This window comes from Dendropsophus ebraccatus, chromosome 6 (assembly GCF_027789765.1).
Source record: "Dendropsophus ebraccatus isolate aDenEbr1 chromosome 6, aDenEbr1.pat, whole genome shotgun sequence".
NCBI lineage: Eukaryota > Metazoa > Chordata > Amphibia > Anura > Hylidae > Dendropsophus > Dendropsophus ebraccatus.
Window position 1 is genome coordinate 34,541,416 of NC_091459.1, and position 23,512 is coordinate 34,564,927.

The 23,512-nt window shown below is 38.6% G+C and overlaps 1 protein-coding gene across 1 annotated transcript in view; it reads left to right on the plus strand.

Annotated features, from left to right (window-relative positions):
* GRIK2 (glutamate ionotropic receptor kainate type subunit 2) overlaps positions 1-23,512 on the plus strand; it is a 521,506-nt gene that overhangs the window by 357,750 nt on the left and 140,244 nt on the right. Inside the window, exons 9-10 of the mRNA XM_069973610.1 lie at positions 8,712-8,825; positions 9,700-9,906. Coding sequence (XP_069829711.1) covers positions 8,712-8,825; positions 9,700-9,906 — 321 coding nt within the window. The remainder of the gene's footprint in view (positions 1-8,711; positions 8,826-9,699; positions 9,907-23,512) is intronic.

Genomic DNA, 23,512 nt, shown 5'->3' on the forward strand with positions numbered 1-23,512 from the left:
ATAGGGTAGCAAAAGCTAGGGGGTAGGGGGGGGGGGGGACCGTTAAAAACGGATTATTGCTGGGATTACACATGATAACACAGACAATACACTAATAGTATCAATCAAATGCACAGAAGGAGTGTAAAAAGAGTGTAAGCAAAATGAAAACTTAGGGGGATATTTACTAACAAATGTAAAAACACGATTTTGTCAAAGATGTTTTGGCATAATTTCCAATCTAATGTGTTTAGTCAAATTTATGTAAATTGTCCAATAGCATAGCAAATGTGTCTTAAAAACAATGGTCTTTTATTTAGTCTAATAAATTTTAGTCTAATAAATTTACCTGGTTCGGAGCAGACGTAGCGATGCGCCTATATATGCGACTTTTTAAAAATTGTGCAGTTAATAAATTTAGCTTAAAAAATATTCTGGCGTAATTTCAATCTAATTAACAACAAAAAAATCGCATTCAAAAAGTCACATCTAATTTACATAGTTACATAGTTAATACAGTTGAAAAAAGACACATGTCCATCAAGTTCAACCAAGGAGGGGATGGATACAGGGAAGGGGGAGGGGCGATAGGTTCTATACATATGCATTTATATTATTTTGCTCTAAGAACTTGTCTAGGCCGGTTTTGAAGCCCTCCACTGTTTTTGCTGTGACCAGATCCTGTGGTAGACTGTTCCACAGATTCACAGTTCTCATTGTAAAGAAGGCTTGTCGCCTTCGGAGATTGAACCTTTTTTTCTCCAGGCGGAGGCAATGCCCTCTTGTCCTTTGAGGGGGTTTTACCTGGAACATCTTTTCCCCATATTTCTTGTAGGGGCCCTTTTTATATATTTAAATAAGTTAATCATATCTCCCCTTAAACGTCTCTTCTCCAGACTAAACAAATGTAATTCTTTTAATCTCTCCTCATAACAGAGATGCTCCATTCCCCTTATTAGTTTAGTTGCCCGTCTTTGTACCCTCTCCAGCTTTAGAAAGTCCTTTTTATGAATCGGGTTCCAAAACTGGACAGCATACTCCAGATGAGGCCGCACCAAAGCTTTATAAAGCGGTAATATTATATCCCTGTCCCAGGAGTCCATGCCTGTTTTAATGCATGACAATACCCTGCTGGCTTTAGAAGCAGCTGATTGACTTTGTGTGCTGTTCTATAGTCTATTATCTACAAGTACACCCAGATCCTTCTCTATCAGTGACTCTCCCAGAGTAACCCCCCCCAGGACATATGATGCATGCGGGTTATTAGTACCCAGGTGCATAACTTTACATTTATCCACATTGAACCTCATTTGCCAAGTGGACGCCCAAACACTCAAGGTGTCTAAGTCATCCTGTAACATCTGCACATCCTCCATAGACTGTACTGTACTACAAAGCTTGGTGTCATCTGCAAAGATAGAAACATTGCTGTTAATTCCATTCTCAATATCATTAATAAACAAGTTAAACAGAAGAGGGCCCAGTACTGACCCTTAGGGTACACCACTTATTACTGGGGACCATTTGGAGTAGGAATCATTGACCACCACTCTCTGGGTACGATTATTAAGCCAGTTTTCAATCCAGTTACACATTAAATTTTCTTCACCTCTTCATAGAAAAATATTAGGTTGGTTTGACAGCTTCTGTCCTTAGTAAAACCATGCTGGTTATCACTTATAATACTATTTGCCACTACATATTCCTGGATTTAGTCCCTTATAAGCCCCTCAAATAGTTTCCCCACAATAAACCTTAAGCTTACAGGTCTATAGTTACCTGGGGAAGTTCGAGAGCCCTTTTTGAAGATCGGCACTACATTTGCCTTACGCCAGTCCCTCGGCACAATTCCAGTAAGCAAAGAATCACGGAATATTTCATACAAGGGTAGAGAAATTACAGAACTGAGTTCCCTAAGAACTCTGGGGTGTAATCCATCAGGTCCTGGAGCTTTGGTTACATTGAGTTTGTTTAATTTATCTTGGACCATATCTATAGTAAACCAGTTCAGTACATTACATGTGTTAGCAGCACTGGCCCCACCAACAACAGCTCCATCCTCTTCTTTTGTATACACAGAACTGAAGAAGCCATTAAGTAACTCAGCTTTCTCCTGATCCCCAGTTATTAATTCCCCTTCGCCATTATTAAGGGGTCCTACATGCTCTGTCCTGGGTTTTTTGCATTAATATATTTGAAGAATTTTTTGGGGTTTCTTTTGCTATCTATAGCTACCTGCCTTTCATTGTGAATTTTTGCTGCTTTTATTACATTTTTACAGGTTTTGTTGACTTTTTTGTAATGTTTAAAGGCTACAGCTGACCCCTCTGATTTATATTTTTGAATGCCCCTTTTTTCTCATTTATAGCCCCTCTAACCTTGGTTGAAAGCCATGTGGGATTTGATTTTAACCGTTTATATTTGTTACCCATAGGAATATATTTGGCAGTACAGTTATTTAATGTGGATTTTAAGATTTCCCATTTATTTGCTGTATCAGTATGTGACAGCAGCCGCTCCCAGTCTATGCCCTGAAGTTCAGCCCTTAACCCAGGAAAATTGGCCCTTTTAAAATTAAGAGTTTTTGCCCTCCCAACATGTTTTTCTTTTCTACACTTTAAGCTAAAAGTCACTATATTGTGTTTACTATTACCCAGGTGTTCATGGACAGTGACATCCCCAACCAGCTCAGCATTGTTAGAAATAACCAGATCCAACAAAGCAATTTGGATAGTCTTGTCTAATAAAGCTTCATAAATTCATATTAGATTTATTTTGAGCGCAAACTAGATATATTAGACTGAAAACAGGTGCAATTAGTTCGATAAATGTCCCCCTTAACCCCTTAAGGTCAAAGCCAATTTTCGTTTTTGCGCTTTTGCTTTTTCCATTTTCTGTTTAAAAGTCCATAGCGCTTGCATTTTTTTACCTAGAGACTTCTATGAGCCCTTTTTTTTTTGCAAAACCAATTGTACTTTGCAATGACAGGCATTAATTTTCCATAAAATATGCTGCGAAACCGGAAAAAAATCATTTGCGCTGTCAAATTGAAAAAAAAAATAAAAATTTGTTTTGATTTCGGGGAGTTTTGCCTTAACTCCGTTCACCCTATGGTAAAACTGACTGGTTATACATGTTCCTCAAGTTGTTACGATTACAATGATATGTAACATGTATAACTTTTATATTATGTGATGGCTTTTAAAAAACTCAAACCATTGTTAACAAATATATGTTCCTTAAAATCGCTCTATTCCCAGGCTTATAGCGCTTTTATCCTTCGGTATATGGGGCAGTGTGAGGTGTCATTTTTTGCGCCATGATGCGTTCTTTCTATCGGTACCTTGATTGCGCATATGCGACTTTTTAAACACTTTATATTCAATTTTTTCTGGATTTGATGCGACCAAAAATGCGCAATTTTGCACTTTGGAATTTTTTTGTGCTGACGCCATTTACCGTGCAAGACCAGGAATGTGATAATTTAATAGTTCAGGTGATTACGTGCACGGCGATACCAAATATCTTTATTTATTTGTTTATTTATTAATTTTTATTTATAAAATGGGAAAAGGGGGGTGATTTGGACTTTTATTAGGGGAGGGGATTTTTTATTAATAAAAACACTTTTTTATTTTATTTTTTTACATTAACTAGAAGTCCCCCTGAGGGACTTGTATATACACAGCTCTGATCTCTCATAGAGATCAATGCTGTGTATATACACAGCAAAGATCGATTAGATCGGTCATAGATTGCTTTGGCCTGCTGCAGGCCACAGCAATCTATTGCCGAGCCGGGATCAGCGTCATTGTGACGCCGAGGCCCAGCACGGGTAGAAGAACGTATCTCCCCCCCCCCCCCGCAATCGCATCACGGGGGGGAGATCCGACCCACTAGACACCAGGGACTTGAAGTGTAAAGCACTTTAATGCAGCTGTCATGTTTGACAGCTACATTGAAGTGCTTAATTAGCTGGCGCGGAAACGGGACTCGCGCCGGCTAATAGAGGCACTGCCCGGCTGCAGATTGCAGCCGGGAGCGGTGCTGTTCACAGCGGGGTCCCGGCGGGACCCCGCTCTGAACACCCCCCACGGCACCATGACGTACCAGGTATGTCATGGGTCGCTAAGGGGTTAATGTTTAATGTAATACAATTAAAACAGATAATTCACAATTAACATATGATTGTAAAATGGCCGGAAAATTATGTTAGGTGTAATGTGGTCATTTGACTTTATTATGTTGATCATGTACTGTAATCCCATATGCCAGATAGACCAAACATAGTTTTCATAAGATCTCAAGGAGGGGGGGGAGGATTTATCAAAAATTTTGCAAAGTAGAATTGGCTCAGTTGCCCCTAGCAACCAATCAGATTCCACTTTTCATTCCTCACATTTAAAGGATTCTGGTCATAATACATGTCCTCCTCTCCACTGTAATTTTCTTGAAATAGGCCCAGATTTGTCAAGCTGTGTAATATATAAACTGATGTAAACGGCCTTTATCTGGCTGTTATTTGTAGCCGGGGAGAGCCTCTATTAGCCTGGTGTCTACTGGGTCAGACCCCTGGTGTCTAGTGGGTGCTATGTATATAGATGTCCCCCAGGGGGACTTCTAGTTAATGTGAAAAAAAAGTAAAAAGAGCATTTTTATTAATAAAAAAAATCCCCTCCCCTTATAAAAATTCAAATCACCCTCCTTTTCCCATTTTATAAATATAAATAAATAAATAAACAAACTTATTTGGTATCGTCATGTGCGTAATCGCCCGAACTATTAAATTATGGCATTCCTGATCTCGCACAATAAGGGGCCGTAAGTGCAAAAAAATTCCAAAGGGCAAAATTGTGCATTTTTGGTAGCATCAAATCCAGAAAAAATTTAAGAAAAAGTGATCAAAAAGTCCCATATATGCAAATAAGGTACCGATTGAAAGTACATGTAATGGCTCAAAGAATTACACCTCAAACAGCCCCACAGACCAAAAAATAAAAACATTATAAGGATTGGAATAGAGCAATTTTAAACACATTCAGTTTTTTTTTAAAAAAGGATAACATGTCAGTTTTACCATAGGGTGAACAGCATAATCGCGAAACTCCTTGAGATCAAAACAAATTCCTTTTTTTTTCCAATTTGACAGCGCAAATTATTTTTTTCCGGTTTCGTAGCATATTTATGGAAAAATAATGCCTGTAATTGAAAAGTACAATTGATTTTGCAAAATATAAGGGCTCACATGGGTCTTAAGGTGAAAAAATGCAAACGCTATGGCCTTTTAACCTCTTAAGGACGCATGACGTACTGGTATGTAATGCGTCCGCAAGAGGTGTTCAGAGCAGGGCCGTGCGGCAACTCCGCTCTGAACCGCAGCGATCCCGGGTGCCGCCTGTAGCCCGGTACCAAGGCTATTAGCGGGCACGGTCTGATCGCTGTGCCTGCTTATTCAGTAATCGGATGTAGCTGTCAAAGTTGACAGCTGCATCCGATCACTGTATGCAGCATCTCTCTGGTGTCTAGTGGGGTGGATCGCTCCTCCTCCTCCGGTGGGGCTTCTAGTATAAGTGTAAAGAAAAAAAAAGTGTTGTTAGCAATAAAAAGCCCCCTCCCCTAATAAAAGTTTGAATAACCCCCTTTTCCCAGGTTTTAAATAAAAATAAATAAATAAACATGTATGGTATCGCCGTGTGCGTAATCGCTGGAACTATTAATTAATCACATTCCTGATCTCGCACGGTAAACGGCGTATGTGCAAAAAAATCCCAAAGTGCAAAATTTTGCATTTTTGGTCGCATCAAATTCAGAAAAAATTCTGATTAAAAAGTCGTATATGCGCAATCAAGGTACCGATAGAAAGAACACATCATGGCGCAAAAAATGACACCTCAAACAGCCCCAAAAACCAAAGAATAAAAGCGCTATAAGCCTGGGAATGGAACGATTTTAAGGAACATATATTTGTTAACAATGGTTTGAATTTTTTACAGATAAAAGAAAAGTTATACATGTTATAAATCGTTGTAATCGTAACGACTTGAGGAACATGCATAACAAGTCAGTTTTAACCCAGGGCGAATAGCGTAAAAACATTATTGGGAAGTTCACCAAAACTAGTACACACTATACATTTTATTCTAATATAGACATTACAAACAAATAATAGATTGTAAAAGTACTAATGTGGTATATTTTTTAGTGCACATCTGGACCTCTGGAGTGGGGGAGTTGTTATTAACCCCCTTGGTGCACAAAGATTTACAAAAAAATGGGCCTTTGGCCATGAGTTAAAGTATTATCGCTGGAGAACATATTTATAAAGGTAGACCCAAGGGCCTGAAAAAAGAAAAAGACCTTAGTTGTCTTCAGGATGTTTAAAAGACCTATTCTGATCATTTTGTCCCAGTGGAATTTGAGGGTGTCTTACAATCTACCATTGTTACTTGAGCCTTCCAAGATCTGAGACCATATATAAGATTTTTTTTTTTTTTTTTAATGTCTGCATCTGATCTTGTTGTAGCCGTATGTTTAGGGATAGTTCTCCTGTGCTCTATTCATGTTTTATTACTAAATTGTTTAGCGTTTCCTTCAGCCTGGGATATTAAATTTAGACAATATAAGTTAGCAAAATAATAAATCACATTTAAACATGCCCAAGAGTACTATAAAAAAAAATGTTGCAGCACATAAACTGTTACAGGCAAATTTGTAAGAAATATTTGCTCATTATTTTCATCTGATTAATTATTTCATTTAATAATATTATTCATAGTCAAGGCTAAATCTTAAAGTGTAACTGTCATTTAACTTTTTGAGCGCTTTAACCAGCAGCCGACAGTGTTATCGTTTGGCTGGTCTCCCTGAAATCAGCGGTCTGTTTCTCTTATGACTCTACTAGGCATTGCTCCCACCTAGCCAGAATCCTGCTCCACACTGATAAGGGGCAACACCCCAAAACAACTGTCTGTGGATGGATACTTTACCTTGTGTTAGGGCCACGGCGGCATCCCGCGCTCCAGACCGCCGCCGTGACTCCTCACCCAGTTCCGCAGCAGCCGGTGTCCACATGCAGGGACCCGGCGCTGCGGCTTCTTCGGCCCAGGAGGGCGCCTCACCTTGACTCGTTCCTGCCCGTCACTGTGCCGGCCGGCGCACGCGCACGCCGGCTGTCTCAGATTTAAAGGGGCAGTGCGCTCCTAATTGGTTTTAGTGTCAATCACTCCCCTATAAGTTCCAGCCCTGCCCCCTCCCAGGTGTTGGAGCCTCTACATGCTTCCCATAGCGTTTGGCCCAGCTCCCTGTTGTTCCTGACCTCAGTCCTTGTTCCTAGTCCCTGTCCTCAGTCCCGGTCCCTAGTCCCTGTCCGCTGCTTACCCATTGTTCCTGAGCGCTGCCTGCCACCTGCGGTTACACCTTCAGACCTTTGCATGCATTACCATCTGGCTACTGCTCCTGCCACGCCCCGCCTGCTGTCACTAGCAACCAAGCCAGGGGTAGCAACCTGGGGGTCGCCTGCGGCAGCAAGTCCATCCCGCCTTGCGGCGGGCTCTGGTGAAAACCAGCGGCCCCTTAGACTCCGCTCCCTGGTGCGTTTATCACCATCGCTAGTGACAGTTCAGTGGATCCACGACTCCAGGTGTTACACCTTGATTTTTCCCTTGTCATTACATTGACTTATAGGGCCACTTAATATGGTGGTTTTGGTGGTTTCCCTACAGGAGACTCCCCTTGGCTGGGTCCTTCCCAGAGAGATATCTGGCTAGTCCTGTGTTTCAAGAATCTTAAATAAGGCTCCACTGGCTCTTTTTTACATACTCATCTCTTTAGAAAGGCTTATAACAATCCTTAGATGACTTTCCCCACAAACTTTTCATATTTCTGTCATCAGTGTTTACATCTTAACACACAGATTGGCTGGTAGCTAGCTCATTCATGTGCACAACCCTATTTATGTACGATGGCTGGGATATTATGCAAATACAGCACTTTCTGCCTGTTTCTTTGAAGCCCATTCCTTGTAGATCGTGATCTTTTGCTAGCAATCAATTATTCCTTTTGTTTAATAATTAGTGTATAATTCTGTAATGTCTGATTTTGTTTTTGTAAACCCCCGGAATTGTAAATTGCTCTGGAATTTGTTGGCAATAGAGATGAGTGAATTTTCAATAGAGATGAGCGAACCTCGAGCATGCTCGAGTCCATCTGAACCCGAGCTTTTGGCATTTGAATCGCGGTGGCTGCTGAAGTTTGATAAAGCCCCAAGGCTATGTGGAAAACATGGATATAGTCATTGGCTGTATCCATGCTTTCAGACAACCTTAGAGCTTTATCCAAGTTCAGCAGCCCCCACTAATCAAATGCCGAAAGTTTGGGTTCGGATGGACTCATCTCTAATTTCCAACAATAAGGAAATGCTTCATTATTTCTGCAATTTGCTCATCAGCCTGTTGCCCTTTAGGTCAGTGCCTATCCATGCCACTCTGGGTGTTGGAAAAAGCTGGATCAGGTCCTGGCAAACATCTCCCAGTTTCCCAGGACTGGATCAAGCATTTCCAGGCACCCAGGGAGGAGCGGCACTGAGTTAAACGGCAGTAGGCTCATGAGCAGATTGCAGAAATAACAAATACTTTATTACTGTAATTTCACTCATCTCTAGTTGGCACTATATATACATTATTACTATTCCTTCAGAGCACCAATATTTGTATATTTATTTTTGCTTTTCACAGATTGGTACATGGGACCCTGCTAGTGGTCTAAATATGACAGAAAATCAGAAAGAAAAACCTGCAAATATTACAGATTCTTTATCAAATCGGTCACTGATAGTAACCACTATACTGGTAAGATTATGTGAAATTATTTTTAATCAAAGTAAATAGAATACAATTTGTTCTTGGCCATATTGAATTATTAACATAATACTTGGTTATGTATTTATTTTCCTATTTTTATATTCATGAATCTGTTGTATAGTAAGAACAAACATCTGTTGCTTTTCTATGAACTTTAAACAAACAATAGCTCCATTGTAGAACACCAAATGGACAGTGCTCCATAATAGATCATAGGCATACTGGTAGGTACAATTCTCTGGGAACCACTATATAGCCATGTTCAACTTATAGGTTGCTTGGAGCTATAGCACAGGTGTTTTCATAAACCTTTCAATGTATCTACAGTATATTGAAACTGATTTACCCTAGATGAGTGTTCAAGAAACAATTGTTCAAAAATAATCTACCCTAAACTAAATATTTGCCATTTAATGTACTAGGAAATAATGTAAATGCAAAATGATGGCAGTAATTAATTTTAAAATGATGGTTATTTGTAATAAGTTACAATAATGGCCATCTTGTCAGGTATGATATTCTGTTTTATTTTTTATTTTGCTTTTTTTTTCATTAAATAATAATTTTTAGGAAAACAACAGAAAAAATAGTGAGGGCTATAAAAAAAATAATGCAGTACCATTTGAAAGACATTTGAAAGGGCCAATTGCAAATAGCTAGTTTAATTATTCCAGTCACCTCACTATTCAATGGTATTTCTGAGAACAGTTTGTGGGCCAAGCTAAGATATGTGGGCTTACAATCGGATTTATTTTTTTTATTTTTTTCACAACTTTCTGAAGAACCCTCCAGTGTCAAAATATGCCTTGGTCATTGTATAAATCAAAACTGAATAACTAAGCCAAAATATTTTACTTTACAGGAAGAACCTTATGTGATGTTTAAGAAATCGGATAAACCCCTCTATGGAAAGGAAAGATTTGAAGGCTATTGCATTGACTTGCTTCAAAAATTATCTGAAATCCTGGGATTTAAATATGAAATCAGATTAGTGGAGGATGGGAAATATGGAGTCAAGGATGACACAACACAACAGTGGAATGGGATGGTTCGTGAGCTTATGGACCATGTAAGTTTATGTATCTTTTTATTGTACAGTATGCATAAAATAATACATTGTTTATTCTATTTCTTTACTTTAATTGAATGTATTTTAGAAGATAGAGTTGAAATGCAGATAGATGCAGTAAAATGATTTCACCTGTTATGGTTACAGATTGTAAATCAAATATTTTGTATTCGAATGTAAATATTTTGGACATTAAATGTAGGTTAAAATTTAGAGCTTATAAATAAAGATGTGGAATTAAAATACTATTAAGTTGAATAGTTTTAAGGGGTTATCCAAACTTAGAAGAAAAAAAAACATGGCTGCTGTCTTCCAGAAACAGCACCACTTCTGTCTTCAGTTTGAGTTTGGTTTTGCAACTCAGTTCAGTCATGCTGTTTCAGGAAGAAAGCAGCCATGTTTTTCTAATCCTTGATGATCCCTTTAAGCCCTTACACAAAAGAAAGTCACTGGCTTGACTGACTGGGGTAAACTTGTGAAAAATGTTCGAAGAAGGCAAACTAATATGCAATAGCTTTGACTTGACTGTCCAGACATTACTGAGAATAAAGTCAGCTTAGAACAGTAGATACTATATATGCCGCCTATATATTGTTTTCAGAACTATCTATATTTTATATGTCTCTTTTGTCCTTGAGTGCTAATATTTCATGTTAGACTAACAAACATTACCTAATAGTTTATGTTTTCCCTTAAAAAGCAAATAAACACCAGTAAAAAATTATGTAACAGCTCTTTTTCACTTCCCAAATTGCTAAGCAAATGTTGTTTCATCTAATTTGTCTTATCTAAATATCAAGCACTGGAAAGAAGAATATATTCCTAAGAGGGCAATAGTAAATTAAAATTTACATTGAACTGCTTTTATAATTCTAACTTTGCATTTAATGTGTGTGATTCAAAACGAAAAATGAAAGATTAATTTATTTCTTCAGGCATATTGATTTTATATAGTACATTTAATTATACTCTTTATATATTTTTTAATATTTGACATTTATGCAGCATATTTTTTAAAAGCATTAGGCTGGATTCACACTTAATCTTAAACAATTAAAACATCATTATATATATATATATATATATATATATATATATATATATATATATATATTTTTTTTTTTTTTTTGCTAAAACAATTGCAGCAGCCAAATATTAGGCAAATATTGTTGTTTATTTGATTTTCATTAATATATTCATACACGTGAATGCGGTTTACTTAGGTAGATTATATAAGGAACATTTTTTAATCCAGCTTTTTCACTACATAGCTTTACATATGTTTGCTCTTTGCAGGATTTAGGGTCAGAAGAATATTTATTTTTGTAATTAATCCTAATATTGTAAATTCTTAAAAAGAACTCCAATCCGGTCCAGCTTGTGTAAACGATTTATCATTACAACAGCGCACAAAAATTAAATGTTCTCTCTTAATAAAGCAAAATCAGTGATGTGTTTAACATAATATGACTTTTATATAGCTTCCTCCGATTAGAAAAGAATTTTGTGGTTTTGTGATATACTGAAGTTGTGCATTGAATGCAAAGAGTTGCTCATTGTTTAATTGAGATCCACCCTGGTTGGCCGGCCCCTCCTAATGAATATTGGGGTGTCGCTCTGCAGTGATGTCACTCCGGCTGTTATCACTGCAGAACCCCAGATGAATGTTTATTAAAAAGGGCTGTCCAGTCAGGGTGGATTGGTGCATTGAGGTCAGTGGTCTAACCCCAGTGCACCAAACAGCCTTATTTACATATCAAATTTGCTGCAAAATTCCCGAACAAGGTTCCAAGGATACAGACATATCAGCAGTAGTATTGAGCGAGAGCGTGCCCAACTGAGCACCTTGTGGTGTTCATTTATTCCTCTACCTTGCGCAGAAACCTATTATATTTTTTCTTTCCAATTTTTATATATTTTTTCAATTAAAGGGATGTTTGAACAAAATATAGAAGAAAAAAAAAGTTATAGTTTTTATGCCGGAAATTGTATAGAGTACATGCTTTGCTCATCAGTATATATAGACCCGACTAACAGTCTGCTCGGCCACAAAACTCCCTGGAATTAAAACAAATTCCTTTTTTTTTCATTTTACAGCGCAATTCATTTTTTTCTAGTTTTGCAGCATATTTTATGGGAAAATAAAGTCTATGGCTATGTTAACACAAGGTTTTTTTTAGCTCGGTTTAAAATTACGTCCGTTATTTTGAGTCTAAAATTTATTTATTTATTTAGCAGCCTCCATTATTCTAGTTTGGGGTAACTAATTGGACATTGGGTGCGGCTTAATTAAAAAGTACATTAAATTTAATAGTAAAAACAGAGACAGAACGGTGACAAAAGGAAAACTGTGTGTGAACTACAAATAAAAAACGTGTTCATTATTTTGACGCACGCGGCAAAAACGTCCGTTATTCAATACGCTGTGTGCATTGGACATCCGTCTTCCCATTGACTTCAATGCATTGCATTGCAGTCAGTTAAATCTCAGCAAAAAACTGAAGTTTTTAAATATGAAAATCAGCCGCCTTTTTAATATTTTTGACGTTGTGTAAACATAAACTATTGGTAAAATTGGTGTCGCACAAAATAAGTGCCCATGTGGGTCTGTAGGGGGAAAAAATGCAAGCGCTATGGTCTTTCAAACATAAAGAGGAAAAAGCTAAAAGTGCAAAAAATTTAAATTATCTTTGTCATTAACGGGTTCAATTTCCTTAAGATAAGGTTAGAAATTTGGTATACTGATATATTTATGCACTGAAGCAGAAAAATGCTGAAAGTCAAATTAATATAAACTACATTACTCCTCTTAATTGTCTTTAAGACAGTTCAGTCCTAAAGCACTAAGCTTCAGTTTCAGGAGCCTTTAGGTGTCCTATTCATATGATATAGACTGTCAGTCATTGCTTGATCGCACTAAGAAATGATACACCTGGGTGACTAGATGAAACATAAACTAATCTCCGTTTTCCGCCTTAAAGGCAGATATAAAAGGATAAGTTCACTTGGATCCTTAGGATATACTAGTTGAAGATTACTCTTGTGTATCACTGAAAGTTTTTGTGCTTGAAGCGCAGTATAAAATTCTTTCAAGCTATGAACATCTATCCAGAAAAGAAAGAGAACTTTACATCCAAAGATATAATAGTTATTTTCTGAAAGTTCATTTTAGTCATTTTTCATGTAGCAGTTGATGGAACATTGACACTCTTTATATAGAGCAAAACATTGTTAAATGCCCATGTATCTATTTGCTATTACTCCCCCTAGACAGCGCTGTGTTTTATTTTTCTTTATAAAACAGCTGTTTTAGGAGGCTTATGGTGCATTTACACAGAGAGATTTATCTGACGGATCTTTGAAGCCAAAACCAGGAACAGACTATAAACAGGGGACAGGTCATAAAGGAAAGACTGAGATTTCTCCTCTTTTCAAATCCATTCCTGGCTTTGGCTTCCAAAATCTGTCAGATAAATCTGCCTGTGTAATTAGCCTCTGTTCACGCCGACCTTAGCAATTTATTATTTATAGGATTCATAATAAATGTGATAGATTAATGACAATTATTCCTAATCAGCTATAACCCATTGATCATGGAACTATCATAGGTCAGCGTGACTGTAAAAACAATTAGATTGTGTTGGAGTTGATTTTACGTAGTTTAAGGAATTACATACTAATTGCTAAATAGCTAAAACTGGCAAGTATTAATAGCAGTATGTTAGAAGTGTTTATTGCATATGGCCAATCACAAGAAAACCACAAAGCTACCGCAAGACCACCACAATGCTACCGCAACACCATCACAGTGCAATGCAACCGCATGCTTTTTAGCCTTACTAGTTTTTTCTATTGTTTTTATTTATTTTTCCCTATAATGGTATTGTCAGTCTTTTATCAGGTATATACAGTAGTTTGTTTTTACTGGATAGAAGAATACACGTATTAGGCTGGGTTCACACTACGTTTTTTTCATCTGTTTTTTGCAAAAAATGGATGCAACTGTGTGCATCTGTTTTGATAGGTTTTTCCATTGACTTCCATTATAAAAAAAAAACCCTGATCAAAACGGGCCAATTTTTTTTTAGCGTACACTAAAATGTGTCTGACCTCATTTTGATCCTTTTTTTATAATGGAAGTCAAAGCAAAAATGGATCAAAATGGATGCGCGCAGTTGCATCAGTTTTTTTCATCAGTTTTTTTTTTTTTTTTTTGCAAAAAAGGGATTGCAAAAACGTAGTGTGAACCCAGCCTTATATTCTAACTCTCAAAATGCAAGTCACACTTGATGGAGAACTAACACACATATGAAAACAGCAAATGGCATAAAAGAAAAGGCTGTTTATGGTTTGTGTGAAAACATGTATACACTGGCGCGGATTTATTATTTTAAATCACATTTATATTCAGTGAATTGTGAGCCATAAAATATTACATATGGTACATTTTTTAATGTGTCACACATAGTTTGTGTTTGTTTTTTTATATTTATTGTTGTTTGCTAACTGTCTAACTTAAGCAAAAATTGGCTGTACCTCTATGCCTTTGTTTACACTGCAGTATGCACAAAACAACAGACAAAAAACACAGAAAGTGCAACAGCAACCTACAGGTGCAGGTGCTCACCGTCAGTAGCGGAATATAACAGGTCCGTTTTGGCGGTAGCCCGGGGCCCTGAGCTCCTTGGGTGCCCATAGCCACCTAAACAGACTTATACTTTCAGTGGGGTATTGCTCTGGCTACAGTTCTGCCCTGAATTGCAAACAATCAGTGCTTTTTTACCTCGATTTCACACAAATCAGGGCATCATGACATTATGTATCCTGTACTGTGAACACGACACTAGTGCTGTCATAGGTACCGTGGGGTGGGGGGGCCCTGGCTTGGTGAACAGCCCAGGGCCTATGGTAAATTTAATCCGCCCTTGCGAATTGTATATATTCCCCCAATCGTACACACAGAAAAAAACCTGCTCTATAGATATTAAAAAATTAGGATCTTATTTGATGAATTTGATGAAACAGAGTTTTACCATGTCACCACGTTAAGGTCCCCTCAGAGACATGGTCCTACTCTAGCATTTTCACACTAGCAATGGCCTCTCCTGGACTAAATAAGCCTACAACTGGGCAGATAGGACCCAAATCTCTGTTTATAGCAATTACAAACATGGGCGGAGTGCAAGCCAACAGGAGGTAGCCACAGCCCCCACATACAACAGAAAAAAGGAAAGGTTGGCAGCAACCTCTTTGCCTCTGTTCACACTGCAGGTTGCACGCTGCATGAGGACACCTTAACGTGGTGACATGGTACACTCTGTTTGATCAAATGGTTTGCTAAGATCCTCATAATTTAATATCTATAGAGCAGGTTTTTATTATGTGTACACTTGGGAAGTATATACGGTAAGCACTTGCACCTGTAGGTTGCTGTTGCACTTTCTTTTTTTTGTGTGTCTGACATGCCGATTGCATTGTGTAAGGAAGTTTTTTTTTTTTTTTCCAATGGGGTTCATGTTGGTTAGTAAATCCCTGTCTTGAAGCAAAATGCCCAGTCATTTACAGTTCTGCTATTTATTGCCCCAGAATGTTCTCTTTTCATTGGAAAGTCAATTGGAAAAACATACTAGCCATGTCTGATTTTGGGAGAAAAAGCTCCAAACATGAACAAAGCTAAAAAAAAGTGTATCCCAGACAGTGTACAATAATAAATTACGTGAATCTGCCATGTGGCAAACTTTGGTGCACAAGACTGTAGTTTATGAGGAATACTAATGTAACTCATATGTTTATTGACACACATATGTTTTTCACAGACTTATTAGTGAGTCACTAACATGTCTACTTAGCCTATCACAGTTTTTTCCACAGCCTATACTGTATATAGAGACACTTTTTATCCACCATAAATAAGGCCGGCTTATACAAATATAAACATTAATATATTATGTTCCAATTTTTTTATTTAAAAAGTATTGGTATTAAAAAAAACTTATACTCTGTGGTCACACAACACTTTTTCTAGTTAAAAACATGTCCGTTATTGTGGCTATTTAACTGACTGCAATGCAATTCATTGAAGTCAATGGGATAACAGACGTCCGATGCACACAATGTATAAAATGATGGACATTATTTGTGTGGACGTCAAAATAACGATAATGTCAATTATTTTCAGACGTCTTTTGCAAACAGCTTACGTTATTTTTTTAGTTGTTCACACACAGTTTTTCTTTTTTCACCTTCCTTTCTCTGTTTTTTTTATATTAAATTCAATGGACTTTTCAATTAAAGACAATCGCAAAGGCCAATTATTCCAGCTAATGGTGCGTTTACACAGACAGATTTATCTGACAGATCTTTGAAGACAAAACCAGGAACAGACTATAAACAGGGATCAGGTTATAAAGGAAAGACAGGGATCTATCCTCTTTTCAAATCCATTCCTTGCTTTGGCTTCCAAAATCTGTCAGATAAATCTTTCTGTGTAAACGCACCCTAAACAAGAATATTGTACCAGCAGCTAACTGGTGGACAAGGGATGTCATTTTGGACTCAAATTATAAACGGACAAGAAAAAATGCTGTGTGAACATAGCCATAAACTGGAAGTCAAATCAAGAAAAAGATTTTATTATGATTTTAGCATGTTCTCGTTTAGCATGATTTCTTTACGGTTTGGCATTCTGGAATTAGAAGAAACCACCTTGCATTATGAGTGGGGAATTCTAACATTGTGTATGGTGTAATATTAGCATAGTTGCGTACAGCACTGGGGCAATATATCATTTGTAAGTTATAAGGTTGAAAGAATAACATCAAAAGCAGGACTCAGGAGAGCTATGATACAACATGTGTCATGTAGCACTTGATTTAGTTTGGTTTGATCTAGAAAATTCACACTGTTGAATTTGCAAATTCTGCATTCTCAGTAAAGAGCTCCCAATGATAGCTTACACAAATATATCTCTAGGCATGAGTGGAAGACACTCTTAAATGAAAAGAAAAATTGTTTGCATTCAACTAGTCACAACATCACATATCATTTCAAATGTCTATATTCCCAAGGCGGCCCTCAGTTTCTGAGACTCATTGAAGTTTGATCACTTCAAGGCTGGTCAGTTGTATATTGGCAGATTGCTTACCAATTCTTTTCTGCCTTTCTAGTTTATCTTTTTGTCTGTCTTGTGATGTTAGGACACATGTATGTAGTCAGTATTGATATCTGTTGGTCCTGCTTCCAGATTGCTTCCTATTTTAACCCCTTCATGATCAGTGGTATTTGGGGCCGCTCAATTATAGAAATATTGTACCTGTTTGAATGCTGCATTCTAAGAATGGTTTGTTTTTTAAGTCTATTTTGTCTCTTTTTTGTGTAACACATTGGACGTATTAATTATTTATGTCACAGACGGGGAGGAAACTCATCTTCAGCCCTCTTTGTCTCGCCACCCCCCCCCCCCCCATGTGGCTGCTGGCCTTGTCTTGCTCCTGCTTAATCTCCTTATTGCCACTGTGTGTCACCCCCTCTTAGGGAGCGTGCGCATTAACTCTCTGATTGTTCTTCGCCATGATTCCTGCCCATGATTCCTGCCCAAGATTCCTGCCCAAGATTCCTGCCCTTCCTGGTTCCAGCTGTGTTTATTACTGTGTTCCTGCCTGCCTACCTGTCTCCAGCTGCACCTCACCCACCACCGCTAGCAAGCAATGCCAGGGGTAGCAACCTGGGGGTGGCTTGCCACAGCAAGTCCATCCTGCCTTGCGGTGGGTACTGGTGAAGACCAGCTGCCCCTTGGACTCTGTTTCGCTAACAGCAATACAGCGAATCCACGACTCCAGTTATGACAGTTTAAAATTGGAACAAATATAATTTCAATTTATTTACATATATTTTTAAATAAACAAAATGGTCAGAAATCTGAAAAACTGATTTTTGCACACTATGCTCAAGGCCATAACCATACTTTATTTTTTTTTTGGCCATCTTATGCCCATGTTTGGACAGCCATCATTGCATGCCCAAATAATGGCCATTATTTATGGAAATGATGGCCGCCCAAACAAATGGCCATCAAGTGACCAAAAAAACTGACATTGTGTGTTTGTGGCCTAACGGCTGTTTATTCATTGAGTTATGTGTATCCTAAGGTTGTGTTCACACACAGTAAAGTAAACGTAAAATCTGTACATAGTTTTGAGGTGAAATTACAGCCATATTTTCAATATAATATGCTTATTTGAAAACAATGGGAAATTGGTCATAATAGACTACAAGCATTCAAATAATGAATATCATCTTTTTAAGAATGTTGCTTGATAATGATGGCCGTAAATATTGATCATTATTGATGGCCTTCATTGTAAAATAACGGTAGTCATTTTGCATAAAAAGACGTTGTGAGAACATAGCCTAAAGGGGTTATCTATTAATAGAAATACTTGCTGCTTTAGGTTATTTTTACATGTCCGTTTTATTTTGCTCAAAATGACGTCCGTCATTTTGCATTTTTGGTACCCAGCATTACAATGATGGCTGTTGGTACATTATTCTAGTTCAGGCCCTTTTGAGTGTGGCTCTTTTTTAAAGGTCCATTGAATTTTGTAGTAAAGATGGTGAAAAGATGGTGAGAAAGTAAATGTGTGTGAACAACTAAAAATAATAGCCATTGTGTGCAAAATAACATCTATGAATAATTGACAGGAACATTTATTTAACATCCTCCAAACAACAACCATTAGGGAATGACCATGACGTACAAGGGCATCCAAAACCTGTCCCATTCGGACATGTCTGACCTGATATCCCGCTACTGTCCCTCACGCAACCTTCGATCTTCCAGTGACCTCCATTTGCACTCCCCCCTTGTTTGTACCTCGCACAACCTCCTCCAAGACTTTGCCTGAGCCTCCCCCATATTCTGGAACTCACTACCCCGACACATCCAGCTCTCATCCACCATCAAGTCCTTCAAAAGTAACCTGAAAACCCATCTCTTCAAACAAGGCTACAACCTATAATTCTGCATCACACTTGACTGGCTGCACTTTACCTCCTGTTTCTCTCCCATTACCTTATAGATTGTAAGCCCTCGCGGTCAGGGTCATCTTCCCCAATGTACCAGCCTGTTTTTTGCCTTCATGTAATGTGTCCTGATCTTTTTGTTCCTGCTTGTTACCCCTATCGATTGTATAGCGCTCTGAAATTAAGGGCGCTTAATAAATAAATAATAATAATGCCCTATGTGTATTGGACGGGAGATTATTATGTATTGGATTGGAGGGGCGATTATATTTCAGTAGTAACAGATGTTACCATGTTAAAAGCGGCCATCTTTTTTTTTTTTTTAAACATAGCCTTAGTCCAGATACAGCACCACAACTGTGCTCAGGCTGTGTGTGGTACTACAACTTTGCTCCATTCACTTCAATAGGCTATGTTCACACGATGTTTTTTCCTGGTCATTATTTGATACTCAAGTTTCAAATAACGGCCATTGTTTAACTTACTCCAGCAGCCGTCACTATAATCTGGGGGGAGTTTCCCAAGACTGGATCCAGCTTTTTCTATCACCAGGGACACAATGCTTTTTGTAATTGAGGAAATGTAATTTGAGAAACTCAAATAAATAAAAAAAAATAATAGATTTTTGCCCAGACTACAGTGAGTAAAAACCATATAGCTCTTATGAGTGAATGACCTTGACATTTCCTATGTTCTATACCCCAGGCAATCTTTTTTTTTTTTTTGTAATCTGTAAACATTGATATTTTTTTTATTACAAATAAAAGATGTTGGAAATATTACATCTCATAACATCAAAGAATGTAAGTATGTTTTTATTTTATTTTCTTGAGTGTTTCAAAGATAACACTTCATCTACAGACATTTTTCCTAAGGATAGAGAAGAGAAAAACAAGGTTTAACAACTGTATTTTAGCGCGTGGCAATGAGTTGTTCTAGAAGAAAATGTACGGTAAAACATGTCAAGAGTTTATATAGTTATGCAGAAAAATCGGCACCTAGTATGCACAGTACATATGTAACAAAAAGTAAAATTTTTACAATACTGCATGTAACTGTCTCAGTAATACCACATTGTAAAGCTTTAAAATACGGCTCAAGTAAGAAAAAGAGTGCTGCACCTCACACCTATGGCTGATACTAGTGCCCCTAGGCTAAATAAAAAACACATCAGAATTTTGTGTATGAATTGATCAAGCCATACTACCCCATGTACCTCGTGCCGGTATCTGATACACATGGGTCCCTACACTAAGTCCACACCGTGCCAGTCAGTGGCCACCAACCCCGCAGGTGTGCACAGTCAGGGAACGGGGGCCATGGGACAGCCCTGCGACCCCCATGCCACAGGACCAGACCCAAAAACACCACACCAGAACCCGGCCAGCACCGCCGGCGGAGAAGGTCGCCCCCAAACAGCACAAGTCTGGATGAGGTATTGCACTCACCATAGCTGCTACAGACAGAATGGGAAAAAACAGGAGGGATTAAAACCATGTGCACTCAGGTGTCTCCTGCTAATTGCGGTCATGTGGGTCTCACCAGGAGGAGTGCAAAAACACGGAGAAAAGAGAGAAACAAAATGCGGCTCAAGGAAGAAAAAGAGTGCTGCACCTCACACCTATGGCTGATACTAGTGCCCCTAGGCTGGATACACGGGACAATATGGCTTGATCAATTCATATACAGACACTCTGGTGTTGATTTTTAATATAGGCCTAGCAGCATTAGTATCAGCCATAGATGGGATGTGCAGCAGTTCCATTCTCTCCAGTTCGAAGCTTTAGAATAGTCATAATTTAGAGGCATCAGGTACACGATAAAATGTAACAATTATTTAGGCCCCTATAAATAATGATATGCCAGGAAACAAAATACACTAAAATACGTTTTTTCAGTATTGCTAATCGCTGTTCCTTATACATATAATGTGTAACCTAAGTAGTAAAAGATGGGACTTCAGATATGTAGCTGTGGCTTATTATATGTAATAGCCATAACTTTTAATATTATATTGGGAGAGGGGAGGTTCAGAGAGAGGTTGCACGGTGCGGGTGACGTCTTTTCGCCGTGCCCACTAATTATACATTCAAATGCAGCTGTCAGAGGAGCTGGGATAGGAACGGAGGCAGCAGGCCACCGCTCTCTTCAATGGGCCTGGACCTGGACTATCTAAGGATCATCTGTTCATCCACTCCTGCTGCTCTCCACTGCGCCCTCACTCGCTGTCTGTCCGTGTAATAGCAAGGCAGTGAACAGGGAATGAGGAGGAAGTGAGTGACAAGCTGACTCCTTGCTTCCTCCTCTTAATCGTTCCGTGTAACACGGTCCTTAGAGTCGACTGCCTTTAAATGGCCCAGATTTGTCAGTGTGGTTCAGGCCATCTCATAAATCTTTTGCATCTGAAGACTGTCCACTCTAATGGTGGTTTTACACGGAAAGATTATCGTTCGAATTTGCACGATAACAATCGCATTTGAGCGATAATCATTCCGTGTAAACACAGCGAACGATCAAGCGACGAGCGAGAAATCGTTCATTATGATCTTTCAACATGTTCTCAAATTGTCGTTGGTCGTTCGCAAAAAATTCGCAGATCGCTTCGTGTAAACGGTCTTTCACCGGTTGACCCCATGTGTGAGATAGGCCAAGCGATCGCATAACGATTTTTCTGTACGATATATGGTAACGTCTAAATGCTGATCATTATGAAAAACACATCGTTCATTCGAAATCATTAATCGTGCGATCGGGCGAAAAAGGACTTAAAGTGACACTGTCACCCCCTTTGTGCATTATGACATCTCTACACAGGTGTAAAGGGTAAATATAGCATTTTTCATACCTTATTTCATATCACACGTCATGGTGTTTGTTCAAGTAAAAAGTCATCTTTTATCAACTGCAGATTGTGCTAAGTGGGCTTGGCCTCGCCCCCTTGACACCCATTGGTTGGTCGATGTAAAGGGGGTGGGGTCTAGACCTTTCGGCCAGCCTGTTCCAATGTCCAGCAAGGGGGTGGGGCCAACTGTGACGTTGTGGGCGGGGCTAAGTGGCGCTAATGCCGCAGGGTGCCGCCCACTTAACACAATCTGCAGTTGATAAAAGATTACTTTTTACTTGAACAAGCGCCATGACGTATGATATAAAATAAGGTATGAAAAACGCTAAATTTACCCTTTCACTTTCAAAATTTCATTTATTCAAATTAGAAGAAACCCTAACAACAATATATCAAAAACAAAATAATACAATATAACAAGAGTAAGTACCTCCCCCCCCCCTCACACTCCCCCCCCCCAAAAAAAAAAAAAAACCCTTCCAATTAAACCCATAGGCCAATACATACCCTCTTTTTCCCATAGAGTTGATCCCGCGGGACATCCTCCAAAAGTCCTCTTATTGCGAGGTACTTCAACTCTTACTCACACTTCCACCTCCCACTATCTTATTCGATTAATTAATTTATTCTATCCGTGCAGGGCCTCCGCCCCCCCCCCCGCCCCATGCGGGATGCACCCCAGGCCAGACCAGGCAGACCACACGACACCAAAAAAACAAAAAAAAAAAAAACAAAGAAAACAACAGAACAAGTGAGACACCCCCTCTGTAATTATATAATATAACTATTAATACCTCTCTTCAGCAGACCAGGCCACGGCAGCCCCCCCTCTCAAAGTCGATATATCTGCCAGCGTCAGTTGCCCACCTTCCTCAGATGAACTCCCAACACCCGGCAAATCCACCCCAGATTCCAGCACTGCGCAGACCCTCTCCAGTACCACTGTCGAGGTTACACACTTTTCCTGCTCTCTCCTGGTGGCGAACAACCATATATTATGATCTAGGCTGGCACCCTGGAGGGCAGAAACCATACACACACCACACTGGGGCTGCTCATGTACAAGGTCCACCTGAGGTTAAAGAAACAAAAAAAATGACACTCTCATCATCTACCCTCTTATTATATCTTATTAGCTTCTTTAATACCCTCATATATACACAAAACAACACACAAACAACAAAAAAAAAAAAAAATGCTCGCGGGACACCTGTGTCGTGTGATAAGATATTGGGGTTAGTTCTGGGGGTGTTTTTTTTAAAATTTACCCTTTACACCTGTGTAGAGATGTCAGAATGCAAAAAGGAGGTGACAGTGTCACTTTAAGTTTTCAAACAACTATAATTTGTTTAATGTGTGCCGCAATCATGGGCCAGAATTAAGGGCAAATTTTTTTGGGCTCACAGTATTTCACTTAAGGCTATACCTCTTTTTTAAAACCAAGGCTACACCCCTTTGAGACCTGTCTCTGAAGTGTCTAAAATACATATTACACGAGGACATATTAGATTTTGGACAGAAATCTAATATTCCATGTGTGGTCTGCCTAGTAATTGCTGTGCTTTTTAGTATTACTAAAGATTTCCTCAGTGGTTGTCATGTGTGGAATTCACATGCGGACTTTGCCTTGAATTTGCAAGAAATTTGCCAAAGGATTTTGCATAGCCAAAAGTTTGCAACAGGTCCTTGTAGAATAAGTGGTCAGGAGCTTTGAGTTTTGAATAAATATCTATTATGTAGAAT